The 25376-nt window shown below is 43.4% G+C and overlaps 1 protein-coding gene and 1 long non-coding RNA gene across 4 annotated transcripts; both read left to right on the top strand.

Moving 5' to 3' along the window:
• The first annotated feature begins 927 nt into the window (after window positions 1-927).
• LOC148003266 (disks large homolog 5-like) lies at window positions 928-24818 on the top strand. Of its 3 annotated transcripts, none has more exons than XM_087568235.1 (5): window positions 928-1219; window positions 11941-12100; window positions 13075-13206; window positions 13857-14040; window positions 20221-24818. In XM_087568235.1, the coding sequence occupies exons 1-5, from the start codon at window positions 1111-1113 to the stop codon at window positions 20242-20244; spliced, it is 609 nt and encodes a 202-aa protein (XP_087424361.1). In that variant the 5' UTR covers window positions 928-1110; the 3' UTR covers window positions 20245-24818. The 3 variants fall into 3 exon arrangements, with proteins under 3 accessions (XP_087424361.1, XP_087424363.1, XP_087424362.1); XM_087568236.1 differs by lacking the exon at window positions 928-1219 and adding an exon at window positions 7920-8113; XM_087568237.1 differs by lacking the exon at window positions 11941-12100.
• On the top strand, window positions 2355-6553 carry LOC148003267 (uncharacterized). The gene is made up of 2 exons (XR_015629303.1): window positions 2355-2484; window positions 3424-6553. It is a non-coding gene; the product is annotated as an uncharacterized LOC148003267 (long non-coding RNA).
• Window positions 24819-25376: the final 558 nt, after the last annotated feature.

Genomic DNA, 25376 nt, shown 5'->3' on the forward strand with positions numbered 1-25376 from the left:
AAAGTATCTTTCTAACACACGTGTGTGGGAGACAAGTACTTAGGTGGGATCAATCAGAACCTGGCACAGGCCTTGGGTGTCTGGCATCATTAGTTACAGATCTGCCAAGATGCTTTGGGGAAGGTTTTAATTTAAATGCCAAGTTTATTTCAAGAAACCTCCCTGATAGGATCTGTTGGGAATTTAGAATGAAATAGACAAGTGTTCATTTTGGAGGGCATTTGTGAAGTAGATGGTAGGACTAGGGGTTGGACAACAACCAAACAACCAAACAACTAAAACAACAACCCATTCTGGGTGTATGACCCTCTGGATGCCCCTACTCAGTTCAGAGCTCTCAGGGAAAGGGTTGAAGAATCTTTGTTGGCTACATCAGGTTTCTTCTATTGACATGTAAATGCAGAGGATTAGAGTCTACTACAGGAGGGGCAGGATCCTCTAGGTGATTAGTGAAAACATCACTACTAGAGAGAGAACTCCTTCAGGAAGACCCCTGCATTCTGTCCTCTCACAAACTCAAACACACTTATGACAGTACATCTAATAAATTAAATGAAAAGCTGATTTTACAATTCCTTCAAAACTATTGAAAGGAAAATTATACAGATTTGAGGTTTAAAAATATGAAGTTAAAAGCATAAGTTTTAAATTCAGACTCAGGGCTAAACACCGTGAAAAGCAAGTCCAGGCAGCCCCGCCCTGCCACTAGAACTAACAGACCATAAAAGGAAAGGAATGCAGAACAGACCAGGAGTACCGGATCTGACTCACAGGCCACCTGGCAGGAAGAGATAAGCCCCCAGCCCCCGACATTCAGGACGCCCCAAACCTGCCAATGTGTGTAGCTATACCTTATTACCTCATCATGTGAAATAGCCAATCATATGTGAACATGTCTATGTGCCTTGTTTGAATCCACCAGTCCCCGTAACTATGCATCTGCTTAGTTACGGGCGCGCTTCTGCTTCCCCAATCCCTATAAAAGCCCCATGCTGGAGCTGCTGGGCGCGCAAGTCCTCCGAAGAGACTGTGTGCCCGCAGGTACCTGTGTTTTCCAATAAACCCTCTTGCTGATTGCATCCGAGTAGACTCGGCTCGGTCATTGGGGGCATGGGACTCCTTTTGAGGGAAAGGTCCTCTCCAGGGGTCTTTCATTATGGGGGCTCGCCCCGGGATTTGGAGACCCTCCGCCCAGAGATCACCGACCACCCACTGGGAGGTAAGCCGGCCGGTGTTTGTCTTGTCTGTTGTGTCTTGTCCTGTGAACGATCGATCAATAGGCTCAGATCTGGGGACTATCTGGGAGGGCTAGAGAAGGAGCTGACGAGCTCGGACTTCTCCCCCGCAGCCCTGGAAGACGTTCCAAGGGTGGTTGGAGGAGAGGGAGATCCGGATCCGTGGCACCTCCATCCGTTTTCGGAGGGATCCGCACCCTTGATGACTCCATCTGAATTTTATTGGAGTAGAGGATCCAAGACCCTCACTGACTTCATCTGAATTTTTAGTTTCAGTTTGGTACCAAAGCCTCGAGGCGTGTCTGTTTGTTACTTGTTTGACTGTTGAAATTGTTTGTCTTCTTTGTGACCTGACTGTGGTTTTCTGGACGTGTTGGTGTCTGTTAGTGTCTTTTTGACTTTTGTTTCGTGTTTGAATTTGGACTGACAACTGTGTTTAAAATCTTGGACTGACAACTGTGTTTGAAATCATGAAACTGTTTGCTTTGTTCGTCAAAGAGTTTTACTTGGTCCTGTTGGTGCTTAAGTTAAAAGTTGAAAATAATTTGCTTGAGAGAAATTGTTTTCTGCCAGGAGTTTTATCTTTCTCTCTTGAGCCTCCTCCCCAAGGAGAGATGCCCCAGGTTGGGGGGCAGAGAAGCTCCTAAAATAGTTTCAAAAAGAATCTACAACTGTGAAGAACTTTGTTTTGCCAGTCAGGATTAATGTTTTCTTTTCCATGGGCCTATAGCCCACTGAGACAGTTTGGTAAAGGGCTGCTACTAAAGTCCTGAAAGCCCCAGGTGAACTGGTTACAATTCTTTTGTCAGCTGCTTAGTATCTAGCACCCAGGTTCTAACCATCTCTCCTTCCTTTTGTTATTAGTTCTTACTGGAAGCCTAGTGTCATTTGGAGGCTGATTCTCTTGAGAGGCAAAGCCACCAAGCTGACACTGAAGGGAGGTACTCCTTAAGGGAAAATCTAAGTCCAGAGAGACAGCCGGTAACAGATAGGCTGCCTTTTTTGGCCTTTTTTGTCCAAGAAAGCCTCCTGGTTTAGCTGTGTGACTAAATGCTGTTTGCCCTCTTCAGTGGACCTCTATTCTCAAGATTCTCTTGTTTTCTCACCATCCCATTTGAGATACTTGTTAGTAACTGTTACAGGTCTTCTTTACCACTGAGGAAAGACAGAATCCTACTAGAGGCCAGAAAGAATGTTCCAGACATGGGTGGAAGGCCCTCACTCCCAACTGACTTCAATACGCCTGAAGGTAGGGAGTGCTCCGGGTCTGCCCCCAGGCTCCAAGGGTGGGTCTCCTAGGGGCTGGAAAATGCCCCACCAATCTGGCTAAGATAAGGAAAGGGTATGAAGAGGAAGTTACAGAAATTTGAAGGGTTAAGCTAAGTTGCTGAGAGTTAGTATAAGTTACAGAGAAAGTAAGGTTAAACAAAGAGAAAGAGAAAAGAAGGTAAAAAGAGCAGGAAGCTAGGGAAGAAAAGAGACTAAAAGAAGAGGAAGCTAGAGAGCTAAAGAGAGATAAAAGACAAGAGAGGAACATGTACTGGCCACAGTAGTTAGGGAACCTAGGAAGACAATACCTGGCAACAGAAGAGAATTCCTGGCTAAAGATCAGTGTGCCTAATGCAAAGAAAAAAAAAGACACTGGGTCAGGGACTGCCCCAGAAAGAACAAGAGGGGACACTGGAGAGCCTCTCGGTCCTGGAGTGCTGTCTATGCGCAGAGATAGGAGGGAAGCCCGCCCAGTTGTTTTGTGGATACAGGGACCCAACACTCTGTGCTCCTATCCCGCAGTGGGACAGTATCCAAAGACCTTGGGTACAGGGGGCTACTGGCAACAAACAATACTTATGGACTGCCCGAAGAACAGTGAACCTTGGCGTGGGCCAGGTAACCCACTAGCTCATGGTCATCCCTGATTGCCCCTATCCCTTGCTCATGAGAAAATTGGTCTCCAAAATGGCTTGCATGGGCTAAAATAGCTGGGTGAGGCCATATGTATGCATATCTACAGACTGTGAATGTGGAGCTTAAGACCTGTCTCAGTGCACCAGTACCTGATGCTGGGAGATGTGTGGCTCAGTGCTTTTCTGCCTGGAACACGTCACTCCTGCCAGCCGGGCACTAACAATTATCACCCAATCCAGGACTTAAACTGTGATAGAGTGGCTGATGTTTTGCCTTTGAATAGAACATCCCAAAAAATGGGACCACTGGTCAGCTGCGATGGCCTAGATTCTCCACTGGTTGGGGACAATCTGGTCACCTTGCTGCCCAATCCTGACCTGGAGCCACTGCAACATGAGTGTCAAGCACTGGCAGAAGCCCATGGGTGGAGGAAAGACCTCTGCGACTGACTGATTGACCCCTGCTGAAAGCCGAGGCTACCTTGTCTACAGACGGGAACAGTTCTCTTCATGAATGAAGGTCAGAGACAAGTGGATGCTGCCATGGTGGACAACACAATGTCATCTGGGATGGCTGAACCTCAACCCCCCCTCCCCCATACATCAGTGCCACAGATGCCTTTGCCATCTCTTGGATGCCCTGGTGAAGCCAACAACTGTGAGTACTATTCATTGCCCAGGACATCAGGAAGGAAGAGATTCAGTGGCATGGGGCAGTAACAAAGTAGATAAAGTGGCTCGGGAAATGGCTATGCAGGAGCCTATCCTGGTTGCAGGCCTGCAAGAGACAGCCACTGGGAACTGGGATTGGACTAAGGGATGGCCTCACTTAGAAAAGGCTGAAATTGCTTAAAAGATAAAGGACAATGGCACACTTGAGGGGAAAGCTATACTTCCCAGAGAACAAAGAAAAGACTCACTTTGCCAAATACAGAAATGGACTCATTTAGGAGATAAGAAGTATGTCCAAGTAGTTAAGGTGTATGTAATAGAGTTTAAGATTTTAGCCAGAGAGACAGTAAAAAATGTAAGGTATGTCAGTAGTGAATGCTTAGCAAGCAAACAGGGCAAAGAGACCTAGAGAGTTTAGTGAAAAGTCGAAGTGAACTTCACTGAGATAAAACCAGAAAAATATGATCACAAGTATCTCCTAGTGCTTGTAGATACTTTTTTAGGGATAGATAGAAGCTTTCCTCACCAAACGAGAGATGGCCTCTGCAATCATCAAGAAGATACTGGAAGAAATCTTCCCCCAATTTGGAATGCCCAAGGTAATCTGGTCAGACAATGGCCCTACTTTCGTTGCCAAGGTAAGCCAGGGTGTGGCCAAGTATTTAGAGGTCGATTGGAAATTACATTGTATTTACAGACCTCAAAGTTCAGGACAGGTAGAGTAAATAAATAAAACTCTAAAAGAGACCCTGACTAAATTGATCATGGAGACTGGCACAGACTGGGTGGCACTCCTTCCCTCTTGCTATCTTCAGAGCAAGAAATACCCCTTCCAGATTCAGCCTTACCCCCTTTGAGATCTTATATGGGGCCTCAGCTCCTCTGACTGTATTAGATGATGTTACTGAACCAACATGTCATAGTAATAATGATTTGTATGCCAGGCTAAAAGACCTACAGGTGATACAGAAAGAAATCTGCTCAGAGCTGGCAGCAGCCTATGCCCCGGGGACCCCTGAGACATCTCACCAGATCCAGGTCGGAGACTCAGCTACATACGATGGCACCGAGCCCAGACACTCGAGCCTTGCTGGAAAGGACCGTACCTGGTGCTGCTGACCACCCTGACAGCCATCAATTCTCAGCCCTCACCAGCCGTGTACTAGCTGTTGGGGCTGAGAGCTGAGACCTAGAGGGAAACTCAGATCTTCAAAAAGCTCCCTAGACTTAATTTCATGTTTGCCCCGGGTTTTATCAAGATAGGTGTGGGGATAGGCTTGATTTCTATTACAAATGATGTAACATTGCATATGTTAGTATTCCTAACACTTCCTGGGACTGTGCCTCAGGGATCACAATCTGTATAAGTTTAGAAGTTCTAAAAGCTAGTCATGACCTTGGTGTGTAGGTTTAGATAGTGTCCAGATTGGAATCCTGATGCTAAAGACTTAGTAAGACAAAAAAAAAAAAGAGTTGAGAATTACTTAAGGCTATCTAGGTGCTGCAAGGGCAGCACAAGGACATCTGCCATTGCCCTGCAATGCAAGGCTTATAGAGAATTCAGAACTGCCATTGACTCAGATATAAAAAGAGTGAAAGACTTTTTAGCTGACCTCCAAGAATACCTAACCTCCTTCTCAGAGGTAGTCCTTCAGAATAGGAGAAGATTAGACATGATATTCCTTAAAGAAGGAACCTGTGTGCTACACTGAAAGAATGTTGCTTCTATGCAGACCATTCAGTAGTAATTAAAGACTCCATGAATAAACTTAGAGAAAGGTTAGACAAAAGACAGAGAAGCATATCAGGGATGGTTCGAGAGCTGGTTTAGTAGATCTCCTTGGATGACTACCCTGATATCTTCCCTTATGGGACCCTTCTTAATTTTGCTTCTGCTTCTGATTATAGGTCCATGTGTGTTAAAGAAACTAGTTAATAGGTTTGACTCCTACAAAAAGATAGAGACACCCAACAAGGTTGGTTTGAGTCTTGGTTCACTTGGTCTCCCTGGATGACACCCTACTCTCTGCTATAAGGCTGGGCCATTACTAATAATTTTCTTGGTTTTAGTTTTTGGACCCTGCGTGACATACAGGTTAATTGCTTTTGTTAAAAATCGAGTGGGTGCTGTGCAGTTGATGGTTCTGAGACAACAGTACCAGTCAGTTAGGACAACTGGTGAGACCAAATATGAGACTTGATATCAAAATTCTAAGATTAGAATTACCTAGTAGAAGAAGAGGGGAATGAAAGGAAAATTATACAGATTTGAGGTTTAAAAATATGAAGTTAAAAGCATAAGTTTTAAATTCAGACTCAGGGCTAAACACCGTGAAAAGCAAGTCCAGGCAGCCCCGCCGCCCTGCCACTAGAACTAACAGACCATAAAAGGAAAGGAATGCAGAACAGACCAGGAGTACCGGATCTGACTCACAGGCCACCTGGCAGGAAGAGATAAGCCCCCAGCCCCCGACATTCAGGACGCCCCAAACCTGCCAATGTGTGTAGCTATACCTTATTACCTCATCATGTGAAATAGCCAATCATATGTGAACATGTCTATGTGCCTTGTTTGAATCCACCAGTCCCCGTAACTATGCATCTGCTTAGTTACGGGCGCGCTTCTGCTTCCCCAATCCCTATAAAAGCCCCATGCTGGAGCTGCTGGGCGCGCAAGTCCTCCGAAGAGACTGTGTGCCCGCAGGTACCTGTGTTTTCCAATAAACCCTCTTGCTGATTGCATCCGAGTGGACTCGGCTCAGTCATTGGGCGCTTGGGACTCCTCTTGAGGGAAAGGTCCTCTCCGGGGGTCTTTCAGTATCTGAAGACAAAAGTATTTTGAGGCTAAACTACGAAAGGAGTTCATATGGAGGGTGGGGCCTGAAAAACAGTTAAAATGTTGTTTATGCATAAGAAACATTTGTTAATGTGTAGGTCCTATTTGACTTGCCCAGTTGTTCTACAAAAGCATGCCAGGGGATCAGAATTAAAACACCCCAAGAATAACAGGGAGGGATTTTGATGTTGCATCTGAGGAAAGGGTGGGCATGTTTATGAATGGAAAGCTCATTTCCTTAGGGACTTCTGGGCAGTTTGGTACCATATCATGCTAATGAGGGTAAGATCTCTAAGTTCAGTCCTAAGGGACTCTCAGGTACTCCTGGGCCCAGGGACAGTGTCTTTTCCATAACAGGGAATACAGTGAGAGAAAAACTGGAGCTAGAACCAGGCAGGTGATGGACCTCAGAGTGCCTGGTACAGGGAGGTGGGTGGAGCCTCTGGTATGACACAGTGAACAAGAGTCCTGCCACTCTGCCAATGGCTCTGCCAGGCTACGCAGTGGTCTTGCACTCTTCCTAGGTTCCAGGAATGGAGGTTTAAGGAAGTCTTTTCATATGTGAGTTACACATTGATCACTGATTTTTGACCCTGTCCCAAAAGATGGTCCTGATTTGGACAGTACCCACTAGGGGTTGGACAAGCAAGCATCTCTGGTGGCAGGTTTAGGAAAGACACAGTTGAGAGAGTCTACAATGATAAACCTCCGTGAAACAACGTGGAAACACCAAATAACCTCTGGGGGTGGGGTGGGGGGTGGATCTTCTGTCTCCCAATCCTGTCAGTCATGCCATCCCTACCCCAGATACTGGCAACCAGTCGTGCACGTTGGGTTTAGCTGGGGCACATAAGGAATTGATTTCTGTATGTGTAATGGTTTGCTCTACTGAGGAAGCTCAGCGGGAGCAGGATGGAAAGGGTCCGGGTTCTGAGTGAGAGGCTGGCAACGAGGTGCAGAGCCAAGACCATGGCCCGGTGCCCTGTGGCCCAGCTGCAGGATGTGGGCCCTCAGCCCCCTCAGGATGCCTTCAGGTGAGGACAGCAGGTTGTGGCTTGTGCCCTGCTGAGCCTGCCTAGGAGAGTGGCTACCACAATAGCAATGCCTGCGCTGCAAGCCTGGACCGGTCCTGTGGCCTGTAGGGGGCAGGGCGAAGCGCAGGAGGCGATTGCTGCAGGTAGGTCAAGGGGGGCGTTAGAACCCGCCCTGGGCCTCTGCTGAGCCCTGAGGGGGAACTGACCAGCCTGGGCGGAGCCCAGAGCCTGGGCCAAGGGCAGCCTCGCTATGACAGCAGCAGGGTTTCCAACAGAGACTGCAGCTTGGCAGTGTCCAGGGAAGAAGCCCCAGCCAGCCCTCCAGGGGACCTGGAGGCATGGCGCTCCCGCGGATCCCTAGCCCGGCTCCCGGGTCTGGTCCCCAGGGACAGAGAGCCAGGCAGACTGCACCACCAGAGCAGCAGCATCAAGGTAGGTAGGAGTCCCGCGCCCCTCCTTGGGCTTGCTCTCCCAGCCCTGGGGAAGCAGTGGTGGAAGGAGGCTTTGCAAAGTGAGCCCACTGGGTAGGGGAAGGGAGGGTTCAGGGATGTTTGGAGAGCTGAAGCAGGGATTGCAAAACCCATGCCATTGGGAAAGAATGGAGAGGTGATCTGGAGTGTGCATGAGAGCTGTGCTCTGACATCCCCAGAGCACCTTGGGGGTGTCACCTCTCTCCAGATTGACTTGGAATTAAATGGCCTTGTACCTGCCAGGGCAGGACAGGCTTTTCAGAGTCAGCTTAGCCTGGTGGCACACTCCCTGTAATGTTTCTATTGTATGTTAAAGGACGGGGATCGTGGGAAGATATTTTCTTTAAACCTTAGGTAGTGAATATATATTAATAGATTTCTTCTGATCTACTTTGTAATTGGTTGCCCCTTGCAAGGGATGGAATTTGGAGGATGTAAAATACCCCTCCTTCAATTACTCGGAGAAAGGGAACATGAACAGAAATTTCCTTTTTTAGCCTCCAAAGCTCTGAGAGATTACACTTCTGCATAATTTAATTCTTTCCTGCCTGCTATGAGCAGCCCTCCAGATCAGCAAGTTCCTTTGGAATGGTTTTGCTTGTTTTTGTTTATTTTCCATGGTGCTGTTTAGAAAGCCACAATTCATTTTGTGAATTTTAAATTTCAAGAGGTGACACCCAGAGTTTATGTTGGTTTCCTTCAAATATTGCAGTGTAGTTGCAGCATAAAAAAATATTTCCTGTGAGAAGAAGTGGAAAAAGAAAGTTGATGAGCTAAGAAAAGTACAGCCTTGAGCCAGATCAACCATTTGGCTTCCTCAAATATGGAGCAAGCATGGAATGTGGCTTTTTCAGAATCGAGGGGGTTTTTAGGATAGGGCAGTGAATGCTGTCTGATGCTAACCCGTCCCTTTTGTGGCTGACAACCCTTAGGAGAAGGTCAGAATGTGCCAACAGCACAGAGTGGGCACTGGTGGTGTTTGAACTCAGAAGTGCTCAGGAACTGTGAAAGTTTCTCTGTTATCACCCTGGAGCCATCTAGTGAAGTAGACCACTGTGATGCTGTGTAAGAGGCCATTGTGAAACTGCATCTGGCCTTGTCATCCACGGCTTCAGCTTCTATGTGGACAGGGCACAGTTGAAGGGCTTAAAGATCAAGTACATTGCCTGTCTTTAAAGATCAAGTGTATCACCTAACTTTTAAACCAAGAAATGTAGTGTCTTTTTTGCTGCTTCTGTAGCTTTTTGTGATGTATCTTTTCTAATAGTATGAAGTTTGTTTCCATGATAGTTGTTTTCAAGTATATATGATTATTGATCCTATTTGCAGAGCTATTCAATATTTCTGGTTTTATTGGTTAAATATTTTTGGTGAATTTGCCTTGTGATATCAGTAAAATGCTATGTGAAAGTTTTAGAGAATATACAGGCTTGTGTAATTTTAACAACCTTTTCCCTCAAGGATTTTTGGTGGCCTGTTTTCACATTTAAAAGACTGGAATTTATTACCATCCATAGCAGGATTGATAGGGAAGCACAATGGACAGCGATGGTGTTGTCCCTTTGACAGTTGTAGGAGTCAAGAATGAAGTGTGACTTGCCTATTTGTGACTTACAAAATCGAGACTGAGTATCATTTCAGTAGAAGCCCATGGAAAAAATGATGTTTTCAGAAATCACCAGTTAAGAAATGGTGTTGTTGCTTGTATTGAATTCTGAGTTTCAAAGTTATGTTTCATTTTTCTTTATTCCTTAATGACGCTTTTTATTAAGTTGTTTATTCACCATCACACCCTTAGATGCACAGTGCTAGGATCGTAGTAGGTGTTCAATAAATCACTGACCATCGGGGCAGAGGAATGATAAGAAAGTGTGTATTTTCTGTAAGTTCTGTTAGTTTGGGGAACAGGTGGTTTTACACTTACCAGTCATAGCTTGGTATCTTGTCCCACATAAGACAACTTGACAGAACCCCCTTTCTGGCCATTATGTTCAACTTATTTTTGTCTTAAACCTTCTTGAAAATCATGGAAGTAGTGTGGAAAATTGATTGTACCTGCAGTATAGCAAAAAAGGCCAGTCTAGATAGGTAGGCAGTTATGTTTCTTCATGAGCTGATGTCTTAAAACGTCTAGATTTTAGGAATTTAGTGTTGTGTTTTCTAAAGATACATCGTACAGCATACAGATAACATTGTGATAGAATAAAGGAGTCTATTGATTTAGCACCACATTCGATAAAGCAATGACTACTGCACAGGTGTCTTGGCCATATGAATATCTGAAATTATATTTCACTCTTTTAAAGAAATAATGAAAGCACTTAAGGTTAAGCAAAGCCCATGGGAAAAGTTTGCTGTGGTGTTTCTCTTTGGTTTCTTGTGCTCTTTCTAGAGAACGACTTTAAGAAGTCAGTGCAGTCAGGTGGTCAGTGTGGTCAGGCAGTCATGAGCAGATGGTTAAGCGATGTACTAGGGCCCCATAGGCCAGTGAACTCAGCCGAAGAGGAGAGGCTAGGCAGTGAGCCTGACTGAAAAAACTCCCTCCTTCTTAGTCCCTAGAGATTTGGGTGCTAAGAAAACTCTGTTCTCTAATTCAGGGTTGTAAGCGACTCTCCCCAGCAAAAGCATTGATGACCTCTAATGAAGCAGAGAGAAACATCTAGCTTTGGAATAGAGGTTGCCAAACAGTATTCCCAGTCACACATGAGAGACTGGAGGAAAGGGCCCCCACAGAAAATGATCCGTTTGGGGAAAGCTAGTTAGCAGGTAGACCGTAGAACTTCCCACTGACATCATCAGTAAGCCCTTCACTGGACAATCTATTGTATCTAAGAGATCCCTAGAATCTTCTGTGATGTCACCAGTGTTGTGGTGACACCAACTGCCTTTGGGATATTCCTTCAGTTCCCTTTGGGTTCACAAGCAGGCATGTTTCGCCAGCTGCTCAGGCTATTTCGCAAGGAAAGTGGAGATCAAGGAGAGACCACACCAAGGCAGTAGGAAGATGACCTCCTCTCTAGTAAAACAGGAAGGAGGAAATCATTCCGGGGAAGGCTTGGTGAGTCCTGGGCAGAGTTGGGGAATATCCTCAAGGAGGTAGGTTTGAGATGTGCCTTCTAAGACTAGGCCTTACAAGCAGGAGCCTTGGTATTTCTCAAAGGCAAACCAAGAGTCAGGAGTTCGTAATCATTAATTTGAGAGAAAGTCAGAAAGTGGTAAGCCTTCAGTTTCTTTTCTGGAAGCTTTTTAATTGTGAGTGTCAATGAATGGCAGGAGCAGGCACTGTGAGATTAACAATGTGACCATCCATGGTTGGGAGTTGAAGCACTTCATCCTCTAGATTACTGTAGGTTACATAAGTCTCTGATGGCGAGAACAAGGAAGGATGCACCCCTAGTCATGAATTGAGTTCTCAGACACTGTGGGCTGGAACACACATGATTAGAGCTTGATGGTGCTAAGCATTACGAACTCCAGGATTATCAGCACCACAGCTGATATGAGATAACAATGTCCCAGATGTTTATGTCTCAGTCAGGTTATAACTTTCAGTGTCAGGGGTCCTGTAATAGTGAGTGTGGCATGTGTATGGCATTAGAGCTTGGGAAGAGGGACATAGCTTAAGAATCCAGTTCAAGAAAGCTTTTTTGTTCTTTCAGGGATTCACCCAGTCTCTACCATTTCCCCTTCCTCAACCTCCTTTTGGGATTCAGAATGATGTTTTCTGCCCATGGGGCCTCAAATATGCAAATTCACATGGGTTTATCTATCTATCTATTTATCTATCAGGATTTGGTAGGAAGACATCATCCCAAATTGTCATCAGTGAGCAAGAGAAGTGTCGAAAGGAACTGGAGGAACTCAAACTTAAAATACAGAAGTGTAAATTCGAGAGGGATGAACTTTATCAAATCCTGGACTTTTATATCTATGATGATTGGGACCTCAGGTAGTCATTATGCCCAGTAACCTGTTCACCGTCTTGTGTTCTCTCTCTGCTAACCCAAGATTTCCTCATAGCACGAGAGAGTTTCACCTCTCATCCTGGATTTTAAATCCTTGGCAGGCATTTGCTTGTGAGATAAGCTAGGTGCTGCGTGTTTAGGGTCAACCTCTTTGTACTTGTCCCTGAGCTCCTTGGATTAGCGTTGGTTCTGTCAACAGCTAGAAGGACCTGGTCACACTTGCTGCCTCTAAGTGAGGGAATGAAATGCCTGGACGTCATCACTCTTTTCCTCTGATTTTGTTCATTGTACACTGATTCTGTGGCACCTCCATGCATGTAGTTGGGATTCTGCTTGTGTTTGTATATTGGTTGGTATGTAAGTATGTGAAAGTATTTGTGGGTTTTATGGTCACGGTCAGGGAGTCTGGGGAGTTTACTGAGATCTGAGGATTTGTGTGATGGACAGTTTGTAGGTCATGATGGTGTGGAAGCCCACATGGATCAACAGAGCACTTTGCACCTTGTATTTACTTAGGTGGTAGATAGGACTCTCCTGAGGGAAGGAGGGGTTACAAATCCTCTTCCCTATCAAAGTAGTTATGCCCTCTGGGAATTCATGGAACAGTAGGAAACAAGGTTTGAGAATCCCTGTTTTCAAAACAAAAGAAACATCATCACAAGAATCTGTTGGACCCAAGCCACTCCAGTACAGAAGGTCTTTGCAGAACCATATCTCCACAGCCTTTGAAAGAGTCCTTATTTCAAAATAACTCTTTGCTGATTTGCGGGGAAATATTTCCTTGAAAGAATTGTTGGAGTCTCACTGTTGTGTTTTTGCTCTGGTCTTTGCGTTTGCCACCCTCCACCCTCCTTTTTAAAATTGAATTTTCTATTGGGTTTTTTCATTTACAATTCACCTAATTCTGAAATCTGGAGTTCAGAGGGTTATTTGTTCCTTGGGCCATGTCCCAACACAGGCTGGATGTCGAATTGCCAATACTTCAATCCGAACATGAGAGGAGAATGATGGCTATGCAAATGATGAACAACTCAATAAGTGATGCCATGGAGAGGTACAAGGAGCTCATACAAGTGAACAGTTCCTACCGGTGAGTCACTGACAGAGATGAGAACCCAGCACTAGGCAGGAAATGCTTCTGTCCTGTATGACTTTGAACCAAATTCAGGGTCTGGTTCCATAGTGTCTGACTCTTAACAAGAAGCCTGCCTCCTGGCAAGGGTCGTAGATTACTAACTCTTGGACTCAGTTGTCGTACATGTGAAGTGTGTAGAAGACCCCCATTGAGGATCCTCAAGATAGAAAGTTTTGTACCAGGATGGGAATATCAATCAACTCTGAACCTGTAGGACTCTGACAGGAGATTTAAAGATCTGTGATGCATGAGAAACACATGGAAAGGTTGTATAGCTATTGGGTCTTCAACTACCCCTCAGAGGGGATTTCCCCACTACGTGAAGATGGTTTTAGCATACCATGGATATATAAGCACCCATATGGACCATCTCTTTTTCCTTGATTTATATAAATTGTCTTAGTGTCAGGATTTTCAGAAGTACTTTGATTCATGTGGATTGTGGATTCTGGATTTGACCTCCTCTAATTGGTGCTAACTTGTATAGTGTGGCTCTATTCTGGGGATGTCTGGGGATGAGGACCCTTGAAGGGATGATTGCACTTGCAAGAGTGACAGGCAAATAGAAGCTTGCTGGGATTTACCATTTTTTGTTTGTGGTTCAGCATCAGGCACTCCCAGGTCCTGCGTGAACAAGCTCAATTGAAGAACAAAATACAGATTTTGCTTAATGACAAGAGAGAACTGCTGGTGGAGCAGACTGAACTGCCAGCATCCTATATGGAGGTAAAGAGGTTCTGTGAAGAGGCCGGAATGAACATCTGTGTCCCCAGTGCCAAGCAACAGCAGGTAGGATTAGGCCTCAGGGTCAGGTTGTCCTCATGTCTTACCATAAACATAGACAAAACAGTGAAACTGTCTATTGACTGATCCATGTACTGTCCTCTGTCTCATCCAAGTGTTCATTTATGTGATGGTTTAAAAGGCTTTCTGTGGAGATAGACCTTTTTCAAGAAACGGCATGTTTGGAAAGCAAAAGCTCCTGCTCTTCGAGAATCTGCAGTTTATTAAGGAGATAGGTTGATCACACATCACAACACTACATGCCATTATGTGTGGAGGGTGCTATGTGTGAGCCCCTCTTTAAATTAGAACAGGGCTTTGAGGGATGAAGCAAAAGCCTGGAGCTCATTTTCTTTACAGGGATCCTGTGAGACTCCAGGAAGTAAGTAGTTTTCAAGGAGGAGAGCCTGGTTGAAATGGCAAAAAAAAAAAAAAAGGTTCTCATTGTCATTTGTGGTGGCTTTTGTTCTTCCTCCCCCCTTTCCCTATATATGAAGATGGTGACTTCATGCTTCATAGATCTTGGGTAACTACAGAGCCTGAAGAGCAGCATGTCAGTCCTGTCTTATTTGAGTGCTCCTGGAGTGTTCATATCTGGGCCTTACAGTCTGAAACTGGTTACAAGAGCAAGGATGTTGAAAAGGTTTCTCAAAGGCTGAGCGTAGGCATGAGAGATTGGAGACTTCAAGAACAAAGTTATCCATATGTACCCCCAATTCTCACCAAGGAAGGTGCATTGCTGTGCTGACCTGCATCATAGGGAGCATGCGGGAGGCCAGTTCATGACAAGCAATTTTGTCCAGTCATTATCCAACTTAGTCCTTTAAGCCTAGGTCTCTCAACAAACCTGAAGCTTCCTGTTTTGTGCTGGCCAGCAGTCTTTGCATCACCGGTCCAGTTCCAGTTGGAACCCCGTCTCTTATTTTCTCAACACATTCTTAAACCATTCAGTGATTTTCAAAATAAGGATTAGATTTCTTCACTTTACCTGAACAGAGGTATCCCCCCGGGAAGATTCTGGTTTGTCTTATTGCCTTCGCCATGATCTTGCATGGAATCCTAGAGTGCATCCCTCTGCTGACATTGCTTTGCTGACTATATCATGGGCACGGCATTCTTTCAGGATAGATTCCCTCTCAATATTGTACACAGTGCTGCATTTCAGAAAAGTCACTGTATGTTATTTATTTAGCCTCCTTCTGACTGACATTGAGGTTGTTTTAATATCACATGAACTCTAATGTGAAGAAAAGTTCCTGGTAACTGACCATGAGTCACTGTCTTCTCTGATGCTTCCAAGGTCTTCTAAGAAGGAAACAGGGTAGTTTTAGTGAGGGGCGTATGATGAGTCAGCATAGTGCTTGATGGAATCTTTTCCTAGAAATCTCTTTGGGAATTTGATGTTGTGTTGTTTAGGCTATCTGTGCAGAACATGTAACTTATTTGTAGCACCATCAAGTATCTGCATAGAAAGGTTTGCTGATGTGGAAATGAGTACAGGCCAGGGCAGCACAGCCGGCTTGAGTCTAAGAGACTTGTACACAGCATTGTTCCCAGTAATTCCTCACAGGAAATGTGTTGCATAAGAGCAAAGTTTTCATTTGTGCATGTGAGTGTTTACCTTTGTGTGTTTGTGTGTTTCTGTGTGTGTGTGTGTGTGTGTGTTTACCAGCAGTGGCTGAGCATGTTTATGGTCATGCTGTGTGTTTTTCTAATGCTGGATGATTTTTCAAGTCTTTTTGGTATGGGAATTTATATATAGGAGTGTGTGTGAGTGTGTGTGTGTGTGTTTGTGTGTGTGTGTTCGTGTGTGTATGTGTTTTTTCAGTAGTGAACCTCTGTTTCCCTCTATTTCCAAATTTCATGAGAAATGAACTCTAAGAATTCACTTTACATCCATGAAACATGAAATGCCCAGTCATTTGGCATCTCCATCTAGCTCTGTACAGCCAAAGGACACTTAACTTATTAATTAATTCTGTGTTCAAAAAATTTGTAACAGAATTATCTTGTGAAGTCTGGGGGAGGAGTGGGAAATATGTTCAAGTGAGTTGTGTTTCACAGTGGTGACAATGTTACAGGCCTCGAGCTTGCAGGTCCCTTTTTGTTATGGTGCAGAAGTCGGATATTAAAGTCCTTTAGAAATGCAACCCCCCAAAAAGAGAACAAAAAAAACACCTGTAATGTAGATTTTCAAGTGACTAGGGGTAAAACTACTGATCTGCATTGAAATCCTTTGGAGCACATCAAAGGAAAGGAGTACAGGGAGGTAAGGACAAGGCTTCTCTATAAAATCCATGAGTTTATTTTGCTTCTCTGTTCTTTGTGATTTGTGAAAGCCCACTGGAAGGTTATGTCACTCACTGTGTCTTCTCCGAGGTTCCTTTCCACATTGCCTGCTACCATTTCTTTCCAGCTACCTTGGCAACTACAGCTTCCCCTGGGAGGTTGGCTTGGATTTTATTCATTGAGAATTTGAGTTGCATCGTCATCCAGCAAAAGTCCCATAGCTATGCTGTGGTGCAAGAATAGCGCAGTTTCAGGAGCCCCTTTAGGTGCACAGATAATCCAAAGCACTCCCCTATGTTATCTGTGTAGCATTCTGCAAGTGCTGTTAATCAACATCATTGTCTCTCAGTTAATTTCAGCCTCAATGAGGTTAGGAGAAATGATGAACTTCAGATGGGTCTGGGAGTGTAAGAACACGTAGCCCTATGAGAAGCCATGTTCAGAAAGTGGAACAGAAGTTTTAGTTAACCCAGTGATTCCACCACAAGGAGTAGGTGTTGCCATTGCAACTAGGGAGCATCAGGGTTGTAGTGGTCCCAGAGTAGCCTTGAAGGAGAATCTATCCACACATCCATCAGTCAAGGAGTAAAAATGTACATTAGGGTGGAGCCCTTCCAAAGATTCTGATTCAGTGTGAGATAATCCATGCAAGCTATTAATTATTTACTCAAAATATCTGTAGCACAATCACATGATGGGGAGAAAATTTGTTGATTTGGATCCTGGTTAGGGAGATTTCCTATGATTCTATCTTTGGGCATGAAGTCACTCAGGCTATGGTAAAGAGAGTTCCGATTAGAAGAAGCTGCACACTGTGGGGAAAGTCTGAAAGAGTGAACAAGAACAAGAGTCTAGTCCACCACCAAGATATGATCCCTTGCTGGGGAACAAGACAGCTCTACACAGCCTTGGGAACGTGCTAAGCAAGATTGGTAATAGGGAAAGAACCCTGAGTCTATGTCGATTTATGTGAGGACAGCACATCAGTGACTGAGCTGTTTATAGGCTCCTGTCACTATTTACATATCCCACTCAACATTTGTTTTTATGACTCCAGCATATCCTGGGGAATCTTTATATTAAGCATTAATGTTCAGGTAGGAACACACGCTGGAAGAAGCCATTTGAATATCCTTTCCCTATATAAATAAATACCCTTTTTGGGTGAATGACCACCCACATGGTTTTCAGCATCAGGAAGTTAAAGAGCTACTGAGAGTATTGTTCTGGTAGAGTTCATGTGAATTTTGGCCATGAAACAATATATATGATCCTCTGGATTTCTTGGTATTTTCTACTCCTTTCTTCCTGTGATCTCTCCGGAAAGGTCTGAGGACATTTTCCTCTTCTGTCCTCTCACAAATTGCCTTACACTAGCCATAGACTTACAGGGGTGCTGGTGTGTTTCTACATCACAATCACCTATAATGTTCTGTGTGTACGCTGGGAAGATTTGCATGGAGCACATTCTCAGTGATTACAGGATCTATGCAATTACCATGAATTTGATGTGAGATGACTTCTCTGTGTATTTGCAGGTATAGCAGTTAAAATGGAACCTAGGCAGGTTCGTTCACTGCAAACATAATCAGAACTTTCACCTCAGTTCTGGGGATGTTCTCCGGAAGGCATCCACATGGTATTCTAGGTTGCTCATACCTCTCTTGAACTCCGATTCAGAGATAGCTACAAGGTTATTATTCAATATATTATACCTGGACTAGTGGAAAAATATGCTCATTTTTTCTAAATTCCAGTATAGTGCATAGTCCACAGTAAACTTGCTTTCTTTCAGCCGGATACGTGAACATAGGGTGCTCCTGAGTTGCTGTGACCTGAATCCTCCTGGCACAGAAGAGGAGGTCACACCTCTGCTCTCAACTCTGTCCTCACACCTGGTGACTGGATTTCAGCTCTGGGCCCAGGCAATGGAAGTGTCCCGCCCCTGACTGCTCCCAGGTCCCTTCACCCAGAGGGCACAGATGGCACTAGGCAATTTCCTCTTGTGTCAGGAATATGGGCAGAAAGTAGTTGTGTCCTCTGACTCTCAGGATTGACTGCACTTCTGAGGGTCCAGCTCTCTACCCCACAGGATTTGGGTGCAGGGAGCTGTGGGACTGATTCAGATCAGTTCTGGACATAGGCAGAAGCCAGCAGCTTCCTAACACTGACTACTCTTGTATTCCTGTTTCCAGAGGATACAGAGGCAATATCCAGATGCTTCTTTACAATGTCTCCAAGGTCCCCAACAGAGAAAGCAGCCTATTGTCAAAGGCAGAAACTTTATTATTGATCTTTTGGTCCAGAATGTCCTTAGCAGTAAAGCCTTCATCGAGGATACAGTAGTCAAACTCTTTCTTAGTAAAGCTGATCATGGTTCTCAATGTGCCTAGAAAACCTAGAGATGCAATTAAATTATCGCCAGCTCTCACAAGGTCACCGTGTCCAAGAGCTCTGAATGTTGTCTCCTCGGAGTGGTAGAAACACTCCCAGCACAGGGACACTGCTGGCTGGACCCATGGAGAAGCCAATACCATATCCTGAGGAGCACCTGGCCCTCTGCATCCAACTGCACTGTCAGCAGCCTCTTAGAGTCCTCCGCAGACCCAGACCTGAGGTGACTCCTAGCTGCTGGCTGAGGAGTGATGGTGGCAGTGGCTACAGGGACTGATCCCAAGGCAACTCTTTTAAGGACAACATTTAATTGGGCCTGGCTTGCAGGTTCAGAGGGTCAGTCTATTATCATCAAGGAGGGAACATGGTGATACACAGGCAGGCATGGTACAGGAGAAGCTGAGAGTTGCACATCTTCATCTGAAGGCTGCTAGCAGAATACTGGCTTCCGGGCAGCTAGAATGAGAATCTTATAACCCAAGCACACAGTGACAAACCTATTCCAACAGGGTCACACCTTCTAATGCTGACAGTCCCTTGGCCAAGCATATACAAACCATCACACCCATCTCAGGCCTAAGTCTCTTTACTACTCTAGCTGAGCTGCCTGAGTTTCCTTGAGGCTAGACACTATAGTCACTGGCTTTAACACCTCAGCAGGGGACAGAAGAAAGTAGCCTTTATTCTCTGTCTGCAGGAACTGAGCAGCTCTAACTCCCTCTTGCTTGTTAAAGGCTCAGGAAAAGGGACACCTTGAGAAGTGATTTTAACCTTTATTTATAAGTTATTCAGGTCTCCAAAAAGTTTCTACAAAAGTTTGCCTCCAAAAAGTTCGCTTAAAATGTTCTCTTTGCTCTCTTCCTCTTATCTCCTTTCCTCTTGCTCTTATGTCACAATAATTTCCTTACTCTCAAGGCCTTACTTTCAACACTCTGCCTTTACTTCTAAGTTCTTCTTGAGTTCTGTTCTGTTCAGTTCTGTCTAAAAAGCTTTCTCTCTCTTTGTCCTCAGCATTTGTATATCTTTCTGAACACAGTATCACATGGTAAAAAGTTCACCTCAAGCTTGCACAGGAATTCAAAGCATAAGTTGAATAATAAGTTGATAACAGGGAATGTTTATATGCATATCCGTTAAGAGTAATTATCAGGATAACTTGTCATCATCTGTCAAAGGCTCTACAGGTTCATGGAGAGAGTTAAAAGCTGTAATTTTTGTGACAAAGGAATTAGTGGAATTTCCTATAGGCAAATCCAGTCAATTTTTTATGTTCAGTCCTTCCACCTATAGTAAATCACTCATTCCCTTTTTATGAACTGTGGTTAATTGGTTTGTACCCTCTTAGAATGGGCTCTAATTTGTAGATTCCTGCTTGGTATTGCAGAAGCAATTAACTCATAACACTTTAAGCTTGGCAGAGTTCTCAATGCAATTTTGATTATCAGAGAGAACATAATAGCAGTCCTATTGTAAAAGAGCTTAAAAATACTAATCTAATTTTAGGAATTCTTTTACAATCATCAATAAGAAGTAATAAATCAAGACACTGCCAGAACCTGAAGGGACCGACCTGATAAACAGTTCTCTGCACCCAAATCCCGTGGGAGGGAGAGCTAAACCTTCAGAGAGGCAGACACGCCTGGGAAACCAGAAGAGACTACACCCTGCCCACATTACTGATTACAGAGGAAAACACCAAATGCCATCTGGAACCCTGGTGCACAGAAGCTCCCGGAAAGGGCAGCGCAGGTCCTCCTGGTTGCTGCCCTCATGGAGAGCTCATAAGCAACACCCCACAAGCAAACTTGAGCCTCGGGACCACAGGTAAGACCAACCTTCCTGCTCCAAGCGACCTGCCTGGTGAACTCAAGACACAGGTCCACAGGAACATCTGAAGACCTGTAGATAGGAAAAACTACACGCCCGAAAGCAGACCATCTGTTCCCATAACTGGCTGAAAGAAAACAGGAAAAGAGGTCTACAGCACTCCTGACACACAGGCTTATAGGACAGTCTAGCCACTATCAGAAATAGCAGAACAAAGTAACACTAGAGATAATCTGATGGCGAGAGGCAAGCGCAGGAACCCAAGCAACAGAAACCAAGACTACATGGCATCATCGGAGCCCAATTCTCCCACCAAAGCAAACACGGAATATTCAAACACACCAGAAAAGCAAGATCTAGTTTCAAATTCATGTTTGATCATGATGCTGGAGGACTTCAAGAAAGACATGAAGAACTCCCTTAGAGAAACACAGGAAAACATAAATAAACAAGTAGAAGCCTACAGAGAGGAATCACAAAAATCCCTGAAAGAATTCCAGGAAACACAATCAAACAGTTGAAGGAATTAAAAATGGAAATAGAAGCAATCAAGAAAGAACACATGGAAACAACACTGGATATAGAAAACCAAAAGAAGAGACAAGGAGCCATAGATACAAGCTTCACCAACAGAATACAAGAGATAGAAGAGAGAATCTCAGGAGCAGAAGATTCCATAGAAATCATTGACTCAACTGTCAAAGATAATGTAAAACGGAAAAATCTACTGGTCCAAAACATACAGGAAATCCAGGACTCAATGAGAAGATCAAACCTAAGGATAATAGGTATAGAACAGAGTGAAGACTCCCAGCTCAAAGGACCAGTAAATATCTTCAACAAAATCATAGAAGAAAACTTCCCTAACCTAAAGAAAGAGATACCCATTAGCATACAAGAAGCCTACAGAACTCCAAATAGATTGGACCAGAAAAGAAACTCCTCCTGTCACATAAGAGTCAAAACACCAAATACACAAAATAAAGAAAGAATATTAAAAGCAGTAATGGAAAAAGTTCAAGTAACATATAAAGGCAGACCTATCAGAATCACACCAGACTTTTCGCCAGAGACTATGAAGATGCTGGACAAATGTCATACAGACCCTAAGAGAACACAAATGCCAGCCCAGGATACTATATCCTGCAAAACTCTCAATTCACCTAGATGGAGAAACCAAGATATTTCATTACAAAACCAAATTTACACAATATCTTTCTACAAATCCAGTGCTACAAAGGATAATAAATGGTAAAGCCCAACATAAGGAGGCAAGCTACACCCTAGGAAAAGCAAGAAACTAATCATCTTGGCAACAAAACAAGGAGAAGAAAAGCACACATTTTTAACCTCACATCCAAAATGAATATAACAGGAAGCAATAATCACTATTCCTTAATATCTCAACATCAGTGGTCTCAACTCCCCAATAAAAAGACATAGATTAAAAAACTGGATATGCAACGAGGACCCTGCATTCTGCTGCCTACAGGAAACACACCTTAGAGACAAAGACATACACTACCTCAGAGTGAAAGGCTGGAAAACAACTTTCCAAGCAAATGGTCAGAAGAAGCAAGATGGAGTAGCCATTCTAATATCAAATAAAATCAATTTTCAACTAAAATTCATCAAAATAGATAAGGAAGGACACTTCATATTCATCAAAGGAAAAATCCACCAAGATGAACTCTCAATCCTAAATATCTATACCCCAAATACAAGGGCCCCTACATACATAAAAGAAACCTTACTAAAGCTCAAAGCACACATTGCACTTCACACAATAATAGTAGGAGTTTTCAATACCCCACTCTCATCAATGGACAGATCATGGAAACAGAAATTAAACAGAGATATAGACAGACTAAAAGAAGTCATGAACCAAATGGACTTAACAGATATTTATAGAACATTCTATCCTAAAACAAAAGGATATACCTTCTTCTCACCACCTCATGGTACTTTCTCAAAATTGACCATATAATTGGTCATAAAACAGTCCTCAGCAGTTACAGAAAGATAGAAATAATCTCATGAATCCTATCAGACCACCGCGGGCTTCTTCAACAACAATAGGGAAGAACGTCCACATATACATGGAAGTTGAACAATGCTCTACTCAATGATAACCTGGTCAAGGAAGAAATAAAGAAAGAAATTAAAGACTTCATGGAATTTAATAAAAATGAAGGGACAACATACCCAAACTTATGGGACACAATGAAAGCTGTGCTAAGAGGAAAACTCATAGCTCTGAGAGCCTGCAGAAAGAAACTGGAGAGAGCATATGTCACCAGCTTGGCAGCACACCTAAAAGCTCTAGAACAAAAAGAAGCAAATAAACCCAGGAGGAGTAGAAGGCAGGAAATAATCAAACTCAGAGCTGAAATCAACCAAGTAGAAACAAAAAGGACCATAGAAAGAATCAACAGACCAAAAGTTGGTTCTTTGAGAAAATCAACAAGATGGATAAACCCTTAGCCAGACTAACCAGAGGACACAGAGAGTGTGTCCAAATTAACAAAATCAGAAATGAAAAGGGAGACATAACTACTGAATCAGAAGAAATTCAAAAAATTATCAGATCTTACTATAAAAGCCTATATTCAACAAAACTTGAAAATCTGCAGGAAATGGACAATTGCCTAGACAGATACCAGGTACCGAAGTTAAATCAGGAACAGATAAACCAGTTAAACAACCCCATAACTCCTAAGGAAATAGAAGCAGTCATTAAAGGTCTCCCAACCAAAAGGAGCCCAGGTCCAGACAGGTTTAGTGCAGAATTCTATCAAACCTTCATAGAAGACCTCATACCAATATTATCCAAACTATTCCACAAAATTGAAAGAGATGGAGCACTACCGAATTCCTTCTACGAAGCCACAATTACTCTTATACCTAAACCACACAAAGACCCAACAAAGAAAGAGAACTTCAGACCAAATTCCCTTATGAATATCAACGCAAAAATATACAATAAAATTCTGGCAAACTGAATCCAAGAGCACATCAAAACAATCATCCACCATGATCCTGTAGGCTTCATCCCAGGCATGCAGGGATGGTTTAATACATGGAAAACTATCAACGTGATCCATTATATAAACAAACTGAAAAAACAAAACCACATGATCATTTCATTAGATGCTGAGAAAGCATTTGACAAAATTCAACACCCCTTCATGATAAAAGTCCTGGAAAGAATAGGAATTCAAGGCCCATAACTAAACATAGTAAAAGCCATATACAGCAAAACAGTTGCTAACATTAAACTAAATGGAGAGAAACTTGAAGTAATCCCACTAAAATCAGGGACTAGACAAGGCTGCCCACTCTCTCCCTACTTATTCAATATAGTTCTTGAAGTTCTAGCCAGAGCAATCAGACAACAAAAGGAGATCAAGGAGATACAGATTGGAAAAGAAGTCAAATATGACTATTTGCAGATGATATGATAGTATATTTAAGTGATCCCAAAAGTTCCACCAGAGAACTACTAAGGCTGATAAACAACTTCAGCAAAGTGGCTGGGTAAAAATTAACTCAAATAAATCAGTAGCCTTCCTCTACACAAAAGAGAAACAAGCCGAGAAAGAAATTAGTGAAACAACACCCTTCATAATAGACCCAAATAATATAAAGTACCTCAGTGTGACTTTAACCAAGCAAGTAAAAGATCTGTACAATAACAACTTCAAGACTCTGAAGAAAGAAATTGAAGAAGACCTCAGAAGATGGAAAGATCTCCCATGCTCATGGATTGGCAGGAGTAATATAGTAAAAATGGCCATTTTACCAAAAGCGATCTACAGATTCAATGCAATCCCCATCAAGATACCAATCCAATTCTTCAAAGAGTTAGACAGAACAATTTGTAAATTCATCTGAAATAACAAAAAACCCAGGATAGCTAAAGCTATCCTCAACAATAAAAGGACTTCAGGGGGAATCACTATCCCTGGACTCAAGCAGTATTACAGAGCAATAGTGATTAAAACTGCATGGTATTGGTACAGAGACAGACAGATAGACCAATGGAACAGAATTGAAGAACCAGAAATGAACCCACACACCTATGGTCACTTGATTTTTGACAAAGGAGCCAAAACCATCCAATGGAAAAAAGATAGCATTTTAAGCAAATGTTGCTGGTTCAACTGGAGGTCAACATGTAGAAGAATGCAGATCGATCCATGCTTATCACCCTGTACAAAGCTTAAGTCCAAGTTGATCAAGGACCTCCACATCAAACCACATACATTCATACTAATAAAAGAAAAACTAGGGCAGCATCTCAAACACATGGGTACTGGACAAAATTTCCTGAACAAAACACCAATGGCTTATGCTCTAAGATCAAGAATCAATAAATGGGATCTCATAAAACTGCAAAGCTTCTGGAAGGCAAAGGACACTGTGGTTAGGACAAAACGGCAACCAACAGATTGGGAAAAGATCTTTACCAATCCTACAACAGATAGAGGCCTCATATCCAAAATATAAAAAGAACTCAAGAAGTTAGACCTCAGGGAAACAAACAACCCTATTAAATAATGGGGTTCAGAGCTAAACAAAGAATTCACAGCTGAGGAATGCCACATGGCTGAGAAACACCTAAAGAAATGTTCAACATCTTTAGTCATAAGGGAAATGCAAATCAAAACAACCCTGAGATTTCACCTCACACCAGTCAGAATGGCTAAGATCAAAAACTCAGGTGATAGCAAATGCTGGCGAGGATGCGGAGAAAGAGGAACACTCCTCCATTGTTGGCGGGATTGCAGCCTGCTACAACCATTCTGGAAATCAGTCTGGAGGTTCCTCAG

Source organism: Rattus norvegicus, chromosome 9 (genome assembly GCF_021556685.1).
Source record: "Rattus norvegicus strain SHRSP/BbbUtx chromosome 9, alternate assembly SHRSP_T2T, whole genome shotgun sequence".
Lineage (NCBI taxonomy): Eukaryota > Metazoa > Chordata > Mammalia > Rodentia > Muridae > Rattus > Rattus norvegicus.